This window comes from Gavia stellata, chromosome 4 (genome assembly GCF_030936135.1).
Source record: "Gavia stellata isolate bGavSte3 chromosome 4, bGavSte3.hap2, whole genome shotgun sequence".
Classification (NCBI taxonomy): domain Eukaryota; kingdom Metazoa; phylum Chordata; class Aves; order Gaviiformes; family Gaviidae; genus Gavia; species Gavia stellata.
Window position 1 is genome coordinate 78684502 of NC_082597.1, and position 20049 is coordinate 78704550.

Below are 20049 nucleotides of genomic sequence, written 5' to 3' on the forward strand. Positions count from 1 at the left end.
CAGAACGCCCCCCCAACCCTGTCACAGATAACGACAGAAAAAGGGCCTTTCTTTAATCACTTTTTCCCTATGCACTAATTTAGGGTAGGATTCCCGAGCTGTACAACCTGTGGGTTAGGGCATGGTGGATCACTGTGACTCACCACCACGGTTGTTCCCTGAGCCAAGTGTTTAAGCCACGCTGTACTCCAAAGGAAATCAATTCGGGGAATTTAAGGAATTCAAATTTTTTGCTAGGCAATAAACTGCACAGTGTACAGATCTCTGTTCAACAGGTCAAACGGGGCAGGACAGGGCAACCTCTTCCCAGAGAGAAAGGAGCTGTCAGCAGCCAGAAGCCACAGAGGCAGCACTCATCTGACCTCAGAAAGACAGAAAACGGACTTCCAAATGCTCCCCATGGCACTGGCATCTGCTGGACGTGTTTTGCAGCTCCTGCTCCTGTCCCAGTAAGCATCCTTGGTGAGCGGCAGGGGAACAAACCAGCCCTACCCAGCGCTAGGGCAGGAGTTACACCAAGAAGCCAGTGTTTGCTACAGCAGCAGTACTTTCAGATGCCTTACTCTCCGCACCACCGAAGGATCTGCTTTATAAAACGCAATAAGCCCTCACCAGGGTGCTATAACAACTCGCACCACCGCTCCCTGTCTGACTGGTAATATGTTTCACAGCGCAGGCACCCAAATTACAAGTCACTTCTGAAAAACATCTCACCCCTTATCTCATAAACACCTCTATCTGCAACATCTCTTTTACTCATTTTTAAACAATTCTTCCAGAAATAGCAAAAAGGCATCCATAAGGCATCTTGGCATAAAGGAAAGTGCTAAATCTGGGTTGGCCAAAACAAACAGCACTTCCCAGGGGCTCAATTTCCCATGCAAGTGCTGTAGCTCACAAATTAGTCTCAGCTACCTTCTACTGCTATGGTGCTGGACATGTGAAGGTGGTCATGCGATATTATGTGAAATAAATCAACAGGATCGGTTCCACTCGTAGCAAACGATCCCGCTGTTGCTGGCACACTGTGGAGCCTCAGGCAGGGCCAAGGACGTAGGAAAGACTGGGGCAGACTCCATGTAGACCCTGTAGCCACTTGTTCAGCATTAGCCAATAAAGGAGACATCCAAATCAATCATTAAAAAAAACCCCTATAAAACTTAAAAAAATCTCAGACAAAGAACTTCAAACACAAATTTTCACGATTCCATACATCTTAATCACTACTGTTTAAAATCAGCAATCTAAAATTTCTTGGCAGGCTGACCTAATTTGTCCATGTCCCAAGGAAGCTTGCTCAGCATCTGTATGCTTATCTTCCTGGTACTATGTACAAACGGCATATATACCAAGAACATAAAATCAAAACCTGAAACCTCAGAAAGCCCCCATTACTCAGGCTCCTTACGTGCAAAAGAATTGCAGTTGTAAGATCACATAAATACTGTAGAAGTAGCTAGCTTAGCTGTCACCAAGGGATTTTCTTCATTTAAGTCCCAATCAAAAAATCAAGGGGTAAGTACTAACCTTTCATATTTAAGTGAATCATTTCAAGTGAATGTAGGCATTTGGGATTGACAGCACGGGAAACAGAAGACCGACGTATTTGCTGTTCTGACCTCTAAGTGCTCAGACATCAACAAATAGGAATGCTGTCAAAATCTCAATGAGTTCCCAGTAATGGAAACCATTACGTGAGTTTAGGTAAGTCAGTGCTGCCAGTGCTGAGCATAGCACTTCCTAAATGAAGAGAAACACCTGCCTTACAGAAGTATTGTCTTATATTTACATAGAAATCACATGGTAAATGTGAGCCATATATATAAGATTAATACATATCTAAAAAAATATATAAATAAAAAATTAAAATATAATTTCTTAGTATACCTCATGCTTTTCATCAGAACATCATTTTGTGATATTCTAGGCTTCATTCATGTTGTCATGTTTGGCCTTCCAGAGTTAAGAAATTATGTGGACTGGAGAACATGCTGGATTTCAGACAGCTGAGTCCTCCCAAGAAAACAAGTCTGTCTCAGCCGGGGATCCAGGAGACACTGGGTCTTTTTCCAGGTCTGCTGCTGATTCACTTGGCCATGCCTCACCTTTATGCTTGTTTATCTGGCTTTAGATTAGATATGCCTTCCTGCAAGCGTGAAAATTTATTAATAGAAAGAACTACGTAAATTCTAATTATTTATTCCCAGTGAAGTCCAAAAGCCAAGCTGGATATTTCCTCATGTGAGTCAAGATGATGACCCTTCTGCAGTTTCAGCAAGCTGAAATCCATTATGGCACCTTTATAAAGTTTTCACAGGGTTACCAAGCTATGGCTGTAAAGGAGAATTACATCAGCTAGGCTGACCTCCTACATATCACAGACGTTTTACCCTGTTACTGCTTCACAAAACCCAGTTAATCACATTTGACTAGACAGTGCCTGGGAAAATACCTTATTTTGAGACCTCGTTCCAATGATTAATCATCCTCTTGGCTGAAAGTGTGCAACCTCATTTAATTCAGCTGCTTTCCTTTTGCCAGCCTCTGGTTCTTGTCATGCCTATCTCCACTATATTAAGCAGCTCTTTAACACTCAGTTTTGGTTTGGTTTTTTGGTGGGTTTTTTTTGTTTGGTTGGTTGGGTTTTTTTCATTTGTTAATCTTTCCGATAAACCAGACAAAATTCCTTTAGGAGGTCTCGTGCCTCTTAGCAGGGAACCTCTGCAGAACTTGTGCTTCTTTTCCACCCTCTCGGTGTTTCACCAGTACTGGAGTTCTCTGGTATCGGCACAGTGCCGGTGTACACACCCTTACTACTCCCTCAGGATTGCACTTTTTCTGCACAGCAACACGACTGCATGCTAAATAACTCACACTCAGTGCCTTGCCTGTCCTTTCCAGAGCCTGTGTGCACTCCTGGCACTGAAGTATTGAATTATACTAATAAATAGTTCCACGTTTCCTAGGGATCAGGCTGCGCAGTCCGACGGTCATGCCCTCATAATTTATGCAGCACCAATGTGTGTCATCTGCAAATGCGAATCGTACTAGTATGGTCCATCTCTGGGACTTCATGGGCTTCTGTGCCACAACGCTCGTGCCTACTCTGGGGTGAGTAGAAACAAGCCTACTCCTGGAGTGCCTCACAGCTACTCCCACCCGCAGCTACTCCCACCCGCAACACACACGATCACCGAACTGTTGTCAGGAGTTATCATCTGCACAAAAAGAACATACTAAGTACAAAGGAGCAAAGCATCTATTAACACTGATGTATTTTATTCACACAAATACGCCTTTTGGAGATGTATATATTATGGACTGATTATCTTTACCAAAGAACAAGCCATACAAGATCTTGTACTGGAAGTCAATATAACTCATGTGTTAAGTCATACTCTTACAGACAGCTAGAACATTTTTAATCACAAAACCCAGAAAAACCCATCTAAGACCCCCCAGGTTTAAAATCTTTGTGAGAAACTGGATACTTTTTCACCATGCCTATTTGCTCCCCAAAACTTCCAGAATACAATCAATCTTTTTAATTGGTAATATTAATATGAACACTGGGATACTTAGCCCTCCTCCCCCGAAAAAAAACCTCTCTCAGGAGAGCATTAATTCTATATAGTTCCCAAGGCTTTAGAGCTGTTTGATGAAACCCGTGTGAACTGAAAATCACCTTGTTTGCACAGCTTAGCACATAAGCCTTTGAAAAACTCCTGAAAAGAAATCTACAATCAAAATCAATACAGGCTGTCACAGCTGGGCAGCACAGAAAGCACGGGGTAATAAGAACAGGAGTTACAAGAAGCACTATTTTGTTGGCATTCAGAAGCCATCCAAAAAAAGCAGATTCAGGTTTTCTGTGAAAAAGAAGTCTAATGGGATTACAGGTCTATCTTGTAGTAGCACCACTTTTCAGGGTTTTTTCAGACCACATTCACTAAAAAACAGTAAAGGGGAGGGGGTTGAACATGAAAAGGGAGAGGAAGAAGATACAGTGAACAGAATTCAAGACTTTTTCCATAATACAAGTTACAGCAAGGAAATACTCTTACTGTCTCCAGAGCCAGCTGCAATACGGAGACTGAAAATTGATTTTTAGGATTTTACATTGACAGGTTTGGTTCAAACTATTAGGAAAAAATCAGCAAAAGAAAAAAGTTTCTTTCAAAAACTGGTCCATCTTCTACAAAAGCAGAATTCTGCTCCAGCGTGCACTCATCAGCGCGCAGTTTTGAAAGTCCCCATCACACAGTGCATCCAACTATTGTGAAGCCTAGTGGCTTTCAACATTAGAAGCATCTTTCTCACATTTATCCAAGTATTTCCTTTTACTAGTCTTCCCTGTAGCAGAAAGGTATAATTCCAAAACGGTATCTAAAATACTAACCAGATTAAGTCGTCTTTCTAAATTCACTGTCCAAAGGAACTAATGTCCCTCTCTCCCATGCTTCAGATCCACCCCCAAACACAGTCCTAGTTTGTTCTGCTCTTTTCTTGTGTGCATCATCCACCAGCCACTTGTTTTACCTTTCTCCCACTTCAACAATCTCTGTTCAGCACTGAGGTACCTTTAAGTAAATGGTGTAACCCAGATGGACGTTAACAGAGCAAACTGGTATTACCAGCAGCATAGCCCATCTCCATTTTTTAGACAACACTTCACTCTCGGACACCTAATATTTTGTACTTCCACAAGCACTTGTTTAAGCACCTAATCACATAGCTGGGATTTTTGTGTGGCATCCTCTCTCCTCACCCCAGCAAGCAAACCTACAGCAGTAGGGAACCAGATAGCTTTGGTACTGGTACCTATGTAGCTGCAACAGCACGAGCCTGGCACAAGTCGGCAACTCGAGCTGTTAGGCTTTCTTGTTCTGTTTCAGCAGCTTCACATGCAGCAGCACCACTAGCACAGCACGCAGTTGGAAGTAGCGTTGTTTCACAGTCTGCAGGCAGCCACAGACACATACGTACCCCATCCAGACCCCCCCAGCAAGCAGAAGTGTTGGTTCTCCAGGATTCAGGGCATCAGAAGAGCCCCTCCATGCAGGTGTGATACTGAGCTGCTTTCATTATCAATTATATACGAGTCTGATACATACCACGCTTCACACAGCACAAGACATTTAGTTATAAATTTGGACTGCAAAAGAAGATTACATTTTTACCAGTGCAAAAAATCATGCTAAAATTTTTCTCTTAGGGGAATGAAAGAGGCCTTAAAAAAAAAAATCAGAGCAAATATTTTAATGCACAACAAAGAAGTGGTGCTAAATGCTAAACGCCAGCCATCAAGCAATGTCAGGACAAAAAAAGTTATACTTAACTATAATTGCAGTATTAGTGTAAGTTCTAGTTATGTCCCAAGCTGGACAGAACATTAAAATCCCTTTTCTTTCTGGATCCTTTGAACACACACACACACACACCCCGCCCACAAGTAACTTGAAACACCAGTAGTGCTACTATAGCAAGACAGTTTATGGATGTGAAGGAGAGATAATCTGTGACTACAGCAGCTTTTTATTAGAACCAACTGGTTGGACAGCAAGAGCAAACTTCGGGGCATAAGCAGTCATCTTTGGCTCCTTCCGCCACAACAACTAATCTATTTTTCCCCAACCTACGCAAAGACATCAATTCTCACTCCCAGACCTCAGCTCTCCAGTAACCTGAAAATATGGTACCTTCCATGGATTCTCAAAACCCAATATACTTGTGGACTTCTGCGTCATCTCCATGACTAATGTCACCAAGGCTATCATTGATACAAATGCATTTTGGAGGCAGCAATCAAGCTATAATAAGCTACTGGAATGCTTAGGAGAGTCCTAAAAAAGGCACTAAGAGAAAAATCCAGGTCCTCTGATAGAAGTGGACCTCCGTTAGAATGCAAATGATAAAGGGCATTCACTTTCAATGTTTTACTCTCACTGCAGTTCTGGAACACTTCAAATCCCAGCAGGCTTGCTCCTAACAATGTTAACTAAAAGAAAACAATACATGCACACCCCTTGAAAACTTTCAGAATATTAAAGATGTAGCAACTCTAAGTTTTGAATCAGCCTCACAAATGCTTCAAGCTAATTTAATACACTGGTGATGGGAAAAGGTTTATATTGATTTCTGAATCTAAAAAAATAATAAAATAATACAAACAATCGATAAGCTCCATGACCCTGATTTAATGCAGAGCACTCTACCCTGGTCTGAACATTTTATGGTATTTTTACCAGCAGGTGTCAGGTCTGAGATTAGCAGATATTAGAAGGTAGATTCAGTTCGAGCCAAAGCTACCCAGTACCAGAAGAGAGGGTTTGTGTGCAGTGATTCCTTTTCGTCTTGCTCTTGGGGAGGGAGTAGAGGCAATTCCTAAAAAAAATGAAATGTGAAAAATAAGACTGCTGCCTGAAACCCAGTGGCAATACAGATCTGTGTGACAAATGCTGAAGTCTTTGCAATGTCTGGCTTTAGCACCTCCTCCAGCTCATCGGAGCAAGGCTGGCTGCACAGAGACTGATCTGCCAGAAATCTGCCAAAACACGCCCAAACTTTCCCTACAGCGTGGAGCTGCCATTACAACAGCATTCGCTTCTTTGGCCAAAAACTCCCACCTCCAGACCACTGAGACGCAGGTCATTTCTTGCTTCCTTGCCTACGGACTAGAACGTATCAACAACATGATGCAATTCAGAAGGAAAAGACAGTATCCTAGGAGCTGCCAGCAGTCTTTGGCACAGAAACAGGGCATTTTCTCAGAACAAGAAATCACCACGAACGGCACGGAGGTCCCTACTCTCATCTCCAAAGACTTTGGCCTCACATGTATTTAACAAGCTGGGAGAAGTCACAATAGCACAGACCTGTATACGAAGCAGTGTTTTTGTGTTTTGTAACAGCCTGCCAAGCATCATTGGAGAATATACACCCAATAAGACAACATGAACAGATCCAACCAAGTCACCCATGAAAATCCATCTGCTCACTCATCCGCTCAGCATCGACAGACCCGTTTTTATTAAATGGGAAGAAAAATCAAAGAAGTCTGGTATTTTCTGGAACACGGAGAGAAGCCCTATGGGAAGGGTGCATCCCCAGTCCTGTCACATAGAGAAGCTGCAGAAGGGACAGTGACATTGAGAACAGATTAGATTCTAAGCCTTGCCTAGACTACATCCAAGATAATATTTAAAAGGGGACAACTGTATTCAGCAATGCAACAATGTATTAAAATGAAAAAGAAAGATTCTTTCAGATGTCACATGGAGCCATCGTCTTAGGGTTACTGCTATTATAATCTTCACTGGCAGTAACTGTAAAGGACAACGAGAAGAAAGCCCTCCAAAACAAAATTCCAAGTCGCTTTTCCTGGATACTATTAATTATTTAGAAGTTGCACCTGATCGCTCTCGAACACACTCAGGAGCCCACATAAAGGCAGCATAATGCCCAGTAGCTACAGCAACTCCACACCCACCTTAGCTATAAAGCTGAACAAAGCCCACTGCAATAAAGTGACTGCAAACCGTTTCGTGCAAGAAGCAAAAGTTCAGCTACAGACAAAAACATCCATTTTCTAAAAATTTGCTTCAATATTAATTACTTAGAATTCTCTCCCCACAACCACTTTGGTATAATCAAAAGCCAAACCAACAGAAAGCGCAGTAAACGATCTAAAAAGCTGACTGTAATTTCCAGTGTCTCTGGATAAATCAGAACAGCAAGAAGGTCTCTCACACTTCAGTGTCTTGCAGAGGTTCCTTCAGAGGTTCAAATGGGACAAGTTGCGTGCCCAACAGCAGTTGCTCATTTTTGCTGTGATGCACTTACCCAGGAGGGTCTATTCACAGCTTTGGACTCCCTCTTCCATTTGTTGGGATGAGAAATGCTGGGTGACTGTAACTTCTGCTACTCCTTCATGACCTGCAGGCACAGCCCAGATCATCCCAAAAGGCAGTATTTATGTCCTATCTCTGCCAACACCATGCTGACATTTAGCTTCAACATTGAACTTGGAAGATTTACTGCAAATGCTACGTGTATTTGTAGGCAAGGACACGGGAGGGTGTTTGCAGGTGGAATAAGAGCCTTGGAGAATGGCAGTGGATTATCCTCTTTCATCACCCAAGTTACAGGATGGCTGATGAGACATGAAAGATGTTGCTGCAACAGACACCATTCCTACTCGAGGCCATACTAATCAGGAACAGGGGGTTCACAGGTAGCTAGCTACCAGCAAACATGCTTTTTAAATTGAAATGTAAATAAACAATTCACTCTCTTTTGTCACACTTACCTGTAAACGGGAGACCCATTCAAGTCAAAATCATCCAGTCTACGCTGCAAGAATAGCTGCAATATTTCCTACCCTGAAGAAGCCGTGTTTGTTTAAATAAGCAGCTGAATTTGTTGCAAAATGTCTTCTCCCTTCCTGTCCTCTTTCTCATCTCTCTTGCTTATATTTAGGACTTTACAACAGCAGCAATCACCTCAGGTGAATGTGGGATTGCCAGACAGATGTCATCTTAGAGCAAACTGGCTATATGTATAGAAAGCTGTGGGGTTATCGACGTAATGGTGGACATAATGGGGAAAAAATACAATATCTGGTTTAAGAAAATGGGACTTACACAACTGAGTTCCTTCCCACTCCCACCCATCTTTCAAATGCATTGGCCAACTTCAGATGAACTTGACACAGGTCTCACTGATTGTATCATTGCGACCACCGGCAATCAGACACCGCCACATTACTACTACTGCTGAAGAAGGGCCGGGGAAGCTCCGTCTTTTTCTCAGACGCCACTTGCCATGAACCACCCACAGCACCAGCTACCTTTTGCCTTGGCAGCAACCGAAAAGACGGAAAAGGACTACACAGGTTAAGAGGCATGGGACATTGCTGGAGGGACACTGGGGACATAGCGGGGAGATGAGCTGTACTTTGGAAGGACCCAGGGAATACCGCAGGAATGGAGTCACAGCAGTCAAGAAGAGAAGCAAGATTAGTCAAAGGGATTTTTTGCAAGGTATCAGACATAGCCATAGGCCTGGCTATATTATTCTGCAACTCAGTTTATTTTACCCTCTATATTTAATGGGAATGAAATTCTTGCCCACTGAAGTGAATGGCAAAATTCTCAGCAACTTCAGAGGAGCTGGGATTTCACCTCAAGATTTTCCAAGTATTTGTAATTTATACACACATACCTCAAGGGAAATTTGTCATTGGTGTGTTTACGATAGTCTAGATTGAAGTGTTTAAAAACCAGGCAGACCACTGTAACTATGATCAGATTCCAAAGAGGAATAATTACCTATAACATTCATTAATATGAAGATTCACCACACAGGACCTTTTCTTTTGGACCAAAGTAATTTGCTGGATTTATAGACCTATTTGCAGTCCTATCACGAAAAGCCACGGACCTTGTAAAGTTTATTAGTCTTCATGCAAGAAATATATAAAGCAACAGTAATGATTCTAAATAAGGTAATGAGTGCTAAAAAGATAATGTGATTGTATAAAACATTTCTATTTGGTACAAAAACACAAAGGGTAGTAAAATATTGCATTAGAAAAACTTAATTTATACTTTGTTGTCATTTAAAGACTCCACTTGCAATTATGAAACTGGGAAAAACAGCCATTACAAGGAGAATCATTAGCATGATTTGCATGACACGTACTATGATTTTTTTATTCCTGAGGATGGATATTGGTTAAGGAGGTTAAAACAGACAGTGATTTCACCATATTTGATAAGGTTCAGCATGGTTCCCAATCACTTAAGTTTAGCTTTTATTAGGCAAAGAGCTAGAAGTATGCTTTCTTTTCATAGTTAATTTGGGATTTTAAAGAGAGTAAGATGACTAGGCTGACTGCTCTCCCTTCTAACAATCAAACAGGACTTAAATCCTTAAGGGAATAAGATGATCATGAACTAGATGGCTTGAAAACTTTTTCTTGTGCTAACCAAGAGCTTTTAGGGAGAAAGCCTCATACAGCTGTGAAGGAGAGCAAAGCAGGGCTTTGTTCCTTGAACAAAGCTCTGAGCAAGATATGCTAAAATTCTAATCTTGCACCACTTCATTATACAACCCTCTTGTACCTTCCATGGACTAATGCGCAGTAACGCTGAAAGTCTCAGGCTGGGGACAACAGAGGTAACCGTACCCACGGACTGGTTGACTCATCACCTCTTCCCTGAACAACTGCAGTTGCAGTCAAAGCTTGAAAACAGCAAAGTCAACTCACACGTAGCGTTTATTCCCTCCCAGTTCTTTTCCTCTTGATATTCTGTTCTGCAAAGCTATTCCCACTACTCACATGGGTTTCAGTGCTGCTGTAATTCCTTACAACCTAATCTTTCTCCTGTCATTTATTGATCTGGTTGCAGATGACGGCTTAATGACATAAGACTGCCCTAAAGTCAACATTTTAGTTCATCTTAGAGTGAGAAGTGCTCTGATTTTTGAAGTCCAGCCCCTGAAATGCAAGGTGAATTACACTGCTCATCATCCCAACCCCTTTCAGAAAAGGTGAGGCATCACTGCAAACATCCCCCAACTTTGATCCACTGGCATCCTTTCCTTCCACCCAACTGCGCTTTTGGGGGAAGAACAGACTTAGGTCTATGACTAGGTCTGAACTGAACAGTAAACTTTAAAAACTCAGACCCCATTTATCTCTAATGAGACAAGTGTAAAGGAACGCAGAGCAATCTATAGCATCAGCTGGCAGCTAGAAACAGCACCTTCTTCCCTCTTCAAAGACAGATAACACCCTCCTGTAACCTTTGCACATCATCAATCTGTAGCAAAAAAACACTGTTTGCCCCCCTCATTTGAGGCCATACCCCAAACACTGATTTTTTAGACCCTGCACTGCCTTGAGATTGTGCTTTCTCACTGAATTCTCATTTTCTTTCTTCATTATTACATACGTTTATATCTCAATATTAAAAAAATCACCTTAAAATTAATTATAGCTCTTGCAAAAGTAATTCTCAATCACAAGGAACTCCTACTAAACGTATTCTCTTTTCTTCTTTTCAATGACCACAAGGCATTCCTTCTGGATCAGCAAGTCACAGTCATAGAAAACAAAAGTTTTAACAAGCCTACATATCTAATTGCTTCCAGTATCTGCATATTGTACTTGAAGAAGCAGAATCTAAAGCAAGAAGAAGGACGAGTAAAATAGAAGTCTGAGAAAAGCTAATGGGACCCACAGAGTTAAAAGTTGACTTAAACCAACCATAACTGAAATTACTTACGTGAAAAGAAACCAAAAAGTCTAGTTCTGCCTTTACAATTCTAGCAATAGCAGAAGAGCTATAAAAGATCAAAAATAAGAAAAGCGCAAGTTGTTCAAATTACTGGAACAGTCTGAATGCTTGATGATGCTAATCGAACAAATGAGGGGAAAGCAAGAACACGCAAGTCATAAGACACACAGGGTGTGGAAACTGTTCCTGCAGCATAGTTCTGGCACCAAGAAAGCCACTGTAACTGTGGCTAAGCAAGACAAGGCTGGGAGTTAAAACATGCTGATTGGTATCAGCAAGGCATGAAATCACTGTATCTGAGATACTGATGAAGTAATCCTAGCCGCTGCCTGACACTTGCATCAACTTTCATTCCCCAATTCAAACGCTCCATAGATCTGCTAAATCAGCTTTCAAAAATTGAAAGGATAGATACACATGCGACTATTTGAGCATTATCAAACGTGGCCCCAGACCGCAGGGTAACCAGTATTATCAGACGTAACAGGTTGCTCACTGTTACCTTATTCCTGTGATATTATTTCCCAGCCTTTCTGAAGTCCTCCCTAAAAAAGCACGAGTGCCTGAAGCAACACGTAGTGTGCCTCCTGCAGACTACAGTCAGTGAAACAAGGGGAGGCACGCTACATCAGTAACGAAGGCAGCAAAGACACGGGAGAAATAAGATTACAGAATGTTAATAAACCATTGTATTTCAAACCATCTCTGTTGAATGTGGAAATGCATAAACTGCGTTACGACTAGAAAACGTGGGGGGAAAAAATACAACTCGTGGATAGACCAGACATCTAAGTTCTAATTACTAGTGTTATTAGAGACTTGATTATGATATTCCAGAGCTTCAATTCAATTGCATATTCATTTCAACCCTGAAAACAGACATCTTCATACCTCCAATAAGCAAGATGAAACACACCAAGTGCTCTGCTGAACTGGTAGCCTGATGAGGCTTTCAGGAAGCTCCAAGCAGACACTTTTACCTTTTCCAGGGTGCAAAGCCCAGTCTAGCAGTGCTTTTCTGTCCCTCAGCCCCCTGGTGACTCAGATATGCTGCATTTGTGATACTGAATTATTCATTACAATTCTATCAGATGGGGGAATGAAGTCTGGGATCCTTTTCTTCCCAATGAAGTTTTTCTCTGCCACAGAGAATAGAGCATCTTCTCAGCCACATGACTCAGGGCTGCCATGTTTCAGTGCAATTCATATTAAATTCGCTTCTGATCACTTCACTTTCTTGTCACCCTATTTGATTACTTTAGAAGAGTTCTTCAGAGACTGGAAGCAATAAAAAGCAATTCATTAAAAACGCCCCTGCAGCCAACACCCCCTCCTGAGTCTGGACTTTACCGACTGTGACACCGCCAAGGATATTTCAGCTGCATGCTCGCTTTGCCTCAGACACGAATTTACTCTGGAAATAGGACAGAATATGAAAGCAATTGAATGCTTGTTAGCCTGCCAGGTACATCACAAGCATATTCCAGGTCACAGACGGCCGGATCCAGTTCTGTGTGGGAAAGAGATGTTCTTGTCACACCTGTGGCAGTATTCTTCACTTCGCTTTTGCCAAGCAGTCTGCCACAGCACACAAAGGAAATGGAGATGGTCTTGCAAAAAATGCACCGTAAGCAGAGGCTATCAAGTAGCAGCTCCTTTATGTTCACATATTTAGACAGCCAAACATCAGCAAAATAGCATAAGAAAGCACAGGAATTTCTGAGAAGGATAATTGTAAAAGAAAAACCAAATCTGTGCATTCAGGATGTTGAGCTCCTTACAGAAAATCGTAGTATCAATCTGATAATGCCAGTGTTCATTTTTCATGTTTCAAAATGAGAGCAATGCGTTTATGCTGTCCTCTTCTGCAGAAGCCACTGTTCCCACTCACTGCAACACCTCCAGGAACTTCACACAACAGAAGAGTTGAGGCAGAACAGCTGTCTCTGTATTGACTTGCACATCTTGCAATCATTGTTTGTTCCCACATGCTATCTATGTATCAGGAGAGAATTTATTTGGCAAAAAAAGATGCATTTTTTAGTCATTTGTTTCTCTGTTGCATTCAGATGGTGATGTGGAACTGCCATGAAGTATACCAAACAGCTCTTCTGGAGACATCCTGATTCCTTATAATGTTCAAAAAAACCCCCACTGCTCTGAAAGGTACAACAGAGACAGCAACGTAAGATTTTTAAAACTTGCATTTCTGCTAGATGCTGAGTTCAGGTTGTCAAATCTTCCAGCCAGACAGATGGTGACAGTGAATTAGAGATTCAGCTATGAAAATCCTGTGATTTGCAGTGGGAGTCATCTGCTAAAGTCATTTAGCTTTGGAAACTAACTGGTCTTCCACCACAGCCAATATTTGTTGTGTCACAGGTCCAGATGCACATAAACGTGTAAACCATGGCTCCTGTTCAGTTCTGTTTCTGAAGCTGCAGCCACAACATCAGTAGCTTAAGCATTTTGAAGACTTAACAGCCTGAACGACTATCCCATGCATTTGGCAGCAACTCTGCTCCTCCACATTTATAGGATGCTGAATTAAACAGGACCTACTCCAAAATGTGGGCAATCTCAGAACATACCAACGGTGTCTTAAATTTATCCTTTTTGTTGCTTTGCCCTATAAATATAGCACCCTTTTCAGGTGACAAAGCATGATGCAAGGCTGAAGGTGTTAATACAACCTAGCTCTGCTGGTCTACCACTGAGGTTTTACCCTAGTTTCCCTACTTGGCAGTTGTCTCTGCTAACACCATACTAGCATCTTCCATAGTCCCATGAGAAAGTAAAGCTTCTCTCTGCAGAAAGATCAGAAGCTTGCAGCTGTAACAAAGTATAGTCCTTTATAAATGCCTTTGCACTGGAAAGAGCCAGAAATATTAAATCTTGAGCTAATACTATTTTAAAATCAGAATCCCAAGTCCAACCACTTTAACCTTTTAAAGCTGTAGGTTTTGGCAATGTACAGGACCCTTTGTAAGTGAGGATCAGGGCTTACATTTTCCAGTAGGTCATATCAGCTGGTGTGTGAGGCAGCAGCGAAGGGGGGTTTTTGAGTCTTGACTTAACAGTGCATAAAAAGCAACAAGTCAAAGGGATTCCACCTTAAAAAAGCCTACTAAATCCCTTAACCTTGAGAAGAGCTACGCTCCACAGTGCTCTGCCTGCACAGATCCTGACAGGTGGGGACTGTGGCTTTGCTTAAAGACACTGAGAGAAGAAGTATCTTCAAAACTTGGCAAGAAAAACTGCAAAAGTGTTATTGTGACATGCCAAGGAAACACAGAATTGAATGCACTTCTCCGGGATCCAAGAGTCCCTGTAATGGATATAGCCTGTACGGCAGTTCTGCCATGGCATAGACCATATCAAGAGCTTAAATGCTGTTTCACCCATGCATGTGCAGTTTAGAAATTGGTGGCTTGGAAAAGAGAAGTAAACAGTCACTTAGACCAGGGGGTCTACGAAGTTGATCATTTAAAAGGTCTTTTAAAATTTTTAATGGTAGAGAAGTTTACCATCGCCTACTGATACACCAAATTGTGAGATTTATTACTTCAACCTGTTGTGACTAAGCTGCATCCAAAGCCCTTCTCGTTCAGTCTTAAAATTGAACAGAACCTCTAATCTTGACCCTATCAGATTTTTTCTGCTTATCCTCTATTACATCCCAAATCGAATACACTTAAAATCAAATGTTATTGCTGACACTCTTCAGCTCCAGTAAGCTCAGGACAGCCAGCAAAACCTGAAAACCATTTCATAAATTGACACTTGTTTCTTGCTGACACGAATCATCACACCATGGCATGCAAATAATGCAAACATGCTGCATGAGCTCCTCATCTCAGAAAACAAACATCACCATTGTCAGCATTCAGACAAACAGCCCCTCCCTGCTCAATCCGTTTTTGTTGTTGTTGTCATCAGTCCTACAGAAGATTACTGTGCTCAAAGCTGTGCAGATCTTATTTTCATGAATGTAAACCAATGCTCTCACATGTCATAGGACAACGATTCACCTCACACATCTCTGCCAGCATTCTTCAGTTAAAGGCTACAACAGCCAGGGAAACACAGAGCAAATACATAGCATCTACAGAAGAACAACAATGAACTTGCTTCACTATATAACCAAGCTACAAAAAGATCCACTTCTATGATAACCCGATAGTTAACTTCTACGTGGCCCATGGAGAAATCATCACCAGACCATTTGGCACAGTCTGGGCACAAGGCAGGAGCCAAAAGTGCAGCCCCGGTTCTAGCCCTTCATGGTCCCTAGCAACTCTGAACCCCTCCCTTCATCTGCCTTTTCACAGTCTACCTCTGGGGATGTAAATGAGACCACACAGTTTGGTGGGTGGCAAGGATGCTTGAAGTTATATTTGGCTTCTATAAATATCAGTCTCTAGCTTTTTCCACTTTTAATGATCTGGCTTTGGTATTTTGACACCCAACTTTCAAGAAAGAATGGCCAAAACTACACAGGAAAATAAAAACTTGTCTAGTCATAATTCAAAAAGTAGGGGTAGTTGTTCAGTGTCTCACTGCACAGGACAGGCTCAAAAATTAGATACAAGAGGAGTTAGAACTGCAAAGAAGTCAGCTAAAAATCAAACGGAAGGAGAGCTGCACAGATACCAAAGAACCACCAAACTATTAAGTTTCACAAAGCATCTGAAGTACTTCAAAGTTGCAGGAAAGGTTCATTTCTCAGAGGCTGAGCAAAATGCAAACAGTCAGTGGGGAGTTATAAAATACTGTGCGTGCTATAAGGCACGCTCCCTGCCTTAGTTGTTACGGCAAGCAATTCACTAATGCTGATTTTGTAATAACTACCACTTACGAAACCCCCTCAGAAATAAAAATTATTTATGATGCTTTTAGGAGGCTTAAATAAAGCTCTGAGAGCAAATGTAAGGGTTTATTTCACTGTCTCCTCTCCATCAGAGGTTCAAACATTTTAAACTGATTAATAAGTTAAACAGAGATTGATCAGGGGTCTGTGAATGAATTTAAGCGACCAGGTTTCCTCTGAGGTTCACCTTCCTTGTTGGGAAGGACAAGAGGTTAAACAACCCATGCTTTTATTAGGCTGAACAAAGCCACAATATTGTTTGATGTGGAATAGGAATGCATTTATAGTAATGTAAACAACAATTAGGTTGAACGTTTCCTCCAAAAGTCTTAAAGCTCCAAGTACGCTGGACAAAGACTACTAAATCACTAATCTGACAGAGAAAGAACAGTATTTTGCCATCTTCTCCTCAGTGGTTGTCATGATGGAACTTGGAGGGGTGGGGGAAAGAGAGAAGATAATTCTGCCTATTTCCTGTATCTCCAACAAAAATGTGGGAAAATTTCTGGGATCCTTTTCTCAAGGGAGTTGACAACTGGTTCTTTATGTCACCACATTTAAACTCCAAGAACTCCAATATACCTGCTTAAAAACACTCTTGCATACACCATCAGCATACATCTGTGATTCAACAACAGTGTAAATTATTTACGTATGTCAGGAAGTTAATCCCAGTCTTTTCTTCCTCCATTTATCTTCCTGCTTTTGATCCATCTCCTGCAGCCATCTCCTTAATTCCCAATAAAACCATAATTTCTCTTGCTTCTCTTCCCCCCAATTAAGATAAAAACTGCCATGAAATGCTGAGAAGTTTCTCAAATTTCTAATGGGAAAATACCTGTGCAGCAGCACTAGGCTACCTGATTATGTGTTTTCAGGGAACAGTACTTCTATAGAAGGGCATATTGTCTTAAATGTAGATGATGAGAACACAGTCGCTTCTCCACTGTTTGTCACTACTGTATCCCGCTCCAGCAGGCTGCATGTACTCTGCTACTGTGTCCATTCCTGATGCTCTGGTATCTCAGGAAGGGTTCTTCTAGAGATACAGGAGTGACCACCTTCCTCCTCTTTTATTCCTTCCTTTCTACAGATTTAAACTTTCAATTTATGAAGTATCATCATTGAAAAGCAAAACAAAAATCAGCATGGATGTCCCCCCTTTCCCCCTAAATGCAGGCTGACCAACATAAAAGCTTCCCAAGAAAGCATGGAAGCTCTCTGATCTCCTCAAGTCTGTGATAGCAAAGCTCACTTATACTGCTGCTGATGTTCACAGCGTTAACCATGGTATTTCTCTATGGGCCAATTTTGCATAACTTCTTGTGGTGGGCAGAGCTGGAGATTCCTTATCCTTGGTCTGTAGTTCTTCAGATGTGTCAGGTACTCCGGAACACCAAATCCCATGTTACCTTAAATTTTCCAGGTTAAGATATATCATTACTCACCTTTTTCCCCTCTGTACTATCACCACTGACATAGGACAGTTTTCGACGGACATAGAAGAGCATGTCATCTTGCCGGGGGGCCCATTTCTCCATAAAATACGTTGAAAACATCCAAGTCCAGAACACAATACGGTCATCTTTGAAACACCCTAAGAGGCATAAAAGAAAGGAGAAATAAGAGTTGTGGAATTAGCAGGTCACATTTGATTGTGCTTAACATGACACCCAAAGACTTTGCTACATGTGGTGCAGTCGCATCCAACTGCAGCAGAAATACTCTTGCAGAGCTCAGAATATGTTTTTCATATAGCAGCATAGCCGCCATTTGGCACGAACCCACAGCCTGTCTTTGGCCATCATCAACCAAAACCACCTTCTGGCAACCAACCTGCCCCTGTGCACAACAAACACAGATCAGGGCCCATGAATATACCCTGGCTATTCCTGTGCCATGGAGAAGACAGGACGAGCGCACCGAGTGAGAATACATCAAAGCAGCACTCAAGGAGTAATTTCAAAGGCATGTAGTGCCAATATATGCTCCAGTTACTGACATGAAGCCATCAGCTGCCAACAGGTTTGTTATATGCTCTCAGGAAGTATAACCAATCCTTCAGAAACTAGCAGCTGATACCATCCTTAAATCGATACACAGGAACAAGTACATCCCCGTGCAGGGGCAATTCACCCTCTCTCTGACAAGGAACAAAACCCAGCTCTTCCTCAAGGGAACACATTTTGAAGTCCTGAATCCCAATTACACAAGAAAAAGCAGGAGGAGACAGGGGAAAATGGGAAGAGAAAGATGCAACAAAGTCTTGTTCAAGGAGACAAATTACATCAGCATCAGCAATACCATGGCAGTTGGCCTCTCACCAGGAAAAGAAGGCACAGTTGAGGTGACATCACATTTTGTGAAACTCTTCAAAGCACTTAACTGTAATAAAACTGCATCTCTTCTGTGCTGTAATGCTTGCACACTGTTAAAGACCAAAATTTATACAGACAAGGAGAGAAGTCACTCCTGTGCCTGGTGATGAGGGAGCTGAATTTCTCCACTGCTGCTCAGTCCTACCGGAGGCTCCTTAATGGAGTAATTGCATCCCCTCCCCGAAGCCCTACTGAGAGATAACTGCGGCTGTTAGCCAGAGTCTAGCTGTTTTAAAACCTGTGAAGAGAGAAACACTAAAAAAAAAATTTTATTGCTGAGAAACAGCAAAAACCTGAAATGGATGATGGATGGTAGTGTTATGTACAAGACAGCGAGGCAGGTGGGTGTGTGTCCATGTACACACGTGCAGCTGACAACCCAGCCTTCAGAACACCTATCCTTTACAGTGGCTCATTTCCCCAAAAGCTGTATGTTGGCTGCCAGATTGGTACACACGTCGCTCCCCAGCCCTCGGCTACCATTCAGGTTGGCGAGTTTCCTTCCCAGCAGTACGCTGCATGTATGAAATACTTCTGCAGAGAGAAGAATCTTGTATGAGGCAGAAGTGACATTTATTTACAGCGATACCTGGATTCAGCTGTAGAAGATTTTCCACTCAATTGCCAAGAAAGCTGACGCATACCATAACAACGAACACGATTTCTCTTAGACACTGGTGGCTAACTTCAAGGCTTCATAAAGCAAGCAATCAATCTTTTAATCCACAAGTGTAACTCAGCACATTTTTCTACTTCATTGTTTGTGCAATATTTGCAAGACAAATCTTTTTTTCCAATCTTTAATTACTGCGGTGGGCAGGAGATTAGACTTTCAAATTTTTCAGCAGACAAATGGGCAATTGAAATCAAAATCTTAGGTCTCTCCAACTAAATCCAAAAGCAATATTGAAAACAAAATTAAATTCCACTGATGGACTGTGCACAGAATACATTAATCAACATCACGTAGGATGGTATTTGAAAAATATGTATATAGTTGATTATATTTAAAAAAAAAAAATAATGAAAAGGCTGAGAGAGAACAGAAAAAGGCCAAGGTAGTTAGTTCCCAGTGCAGATTAATTCCAGGCCACACTGCAATTGCTTTATTTGCATGTCTGCAGTGAAGCCATTTCAATTACTTAAGGCACCATAGAACATAATGTGCAATCGTGAATAAAATATGCAATGCACTTAAGTATTATCCAGTTTTTCCAGCAGAGAGAGGGAGTCAAGCACTGGAGAGATCAGATACGGGATGCTGGGCATTTGCACCATCTGAATCCCTCTTTGGGCACAGGTGAGTGGGACCGTATGGCAAACAGCTGTATCTGAGAGCCTACCACATAGGAGTGGACTCAAATGTGTTCGGACTCCCAAAACCACGCTGAGAAAGGACAGGGTTATCATCGGTCAGTATATTCACTGATAGACACCGAGAAGAGAAAGAAAACTATTCAGGGTTAAGGATATAGTGCTGACAGCAGGACAAATGGCT

General features: G+C 41.8%; 1 protein-coding gene across 1 annotated transcript in view; it reads right to left on the reverse strand.

The window, feature by feature from the left end:
* KIAA0930 (KIAA0930 ortholog) overlaps nucleotides 1-20049 on the reverse strand; it is a 74703-nt gene that overhangs the window by 17963 nt on the left and 36691 nt on the right. The window contains exon 2 of the mRNA XM_059816925.1: nucleotides 17622-17770. Within this exon, the coding sequence (XP_059672908.1) occupies nucleotides 17622-17770 (149 nt within the window). The remainder of the gene's footprint in view (nucleotides 1-17621; nucleotides 17771-20049) is intronic.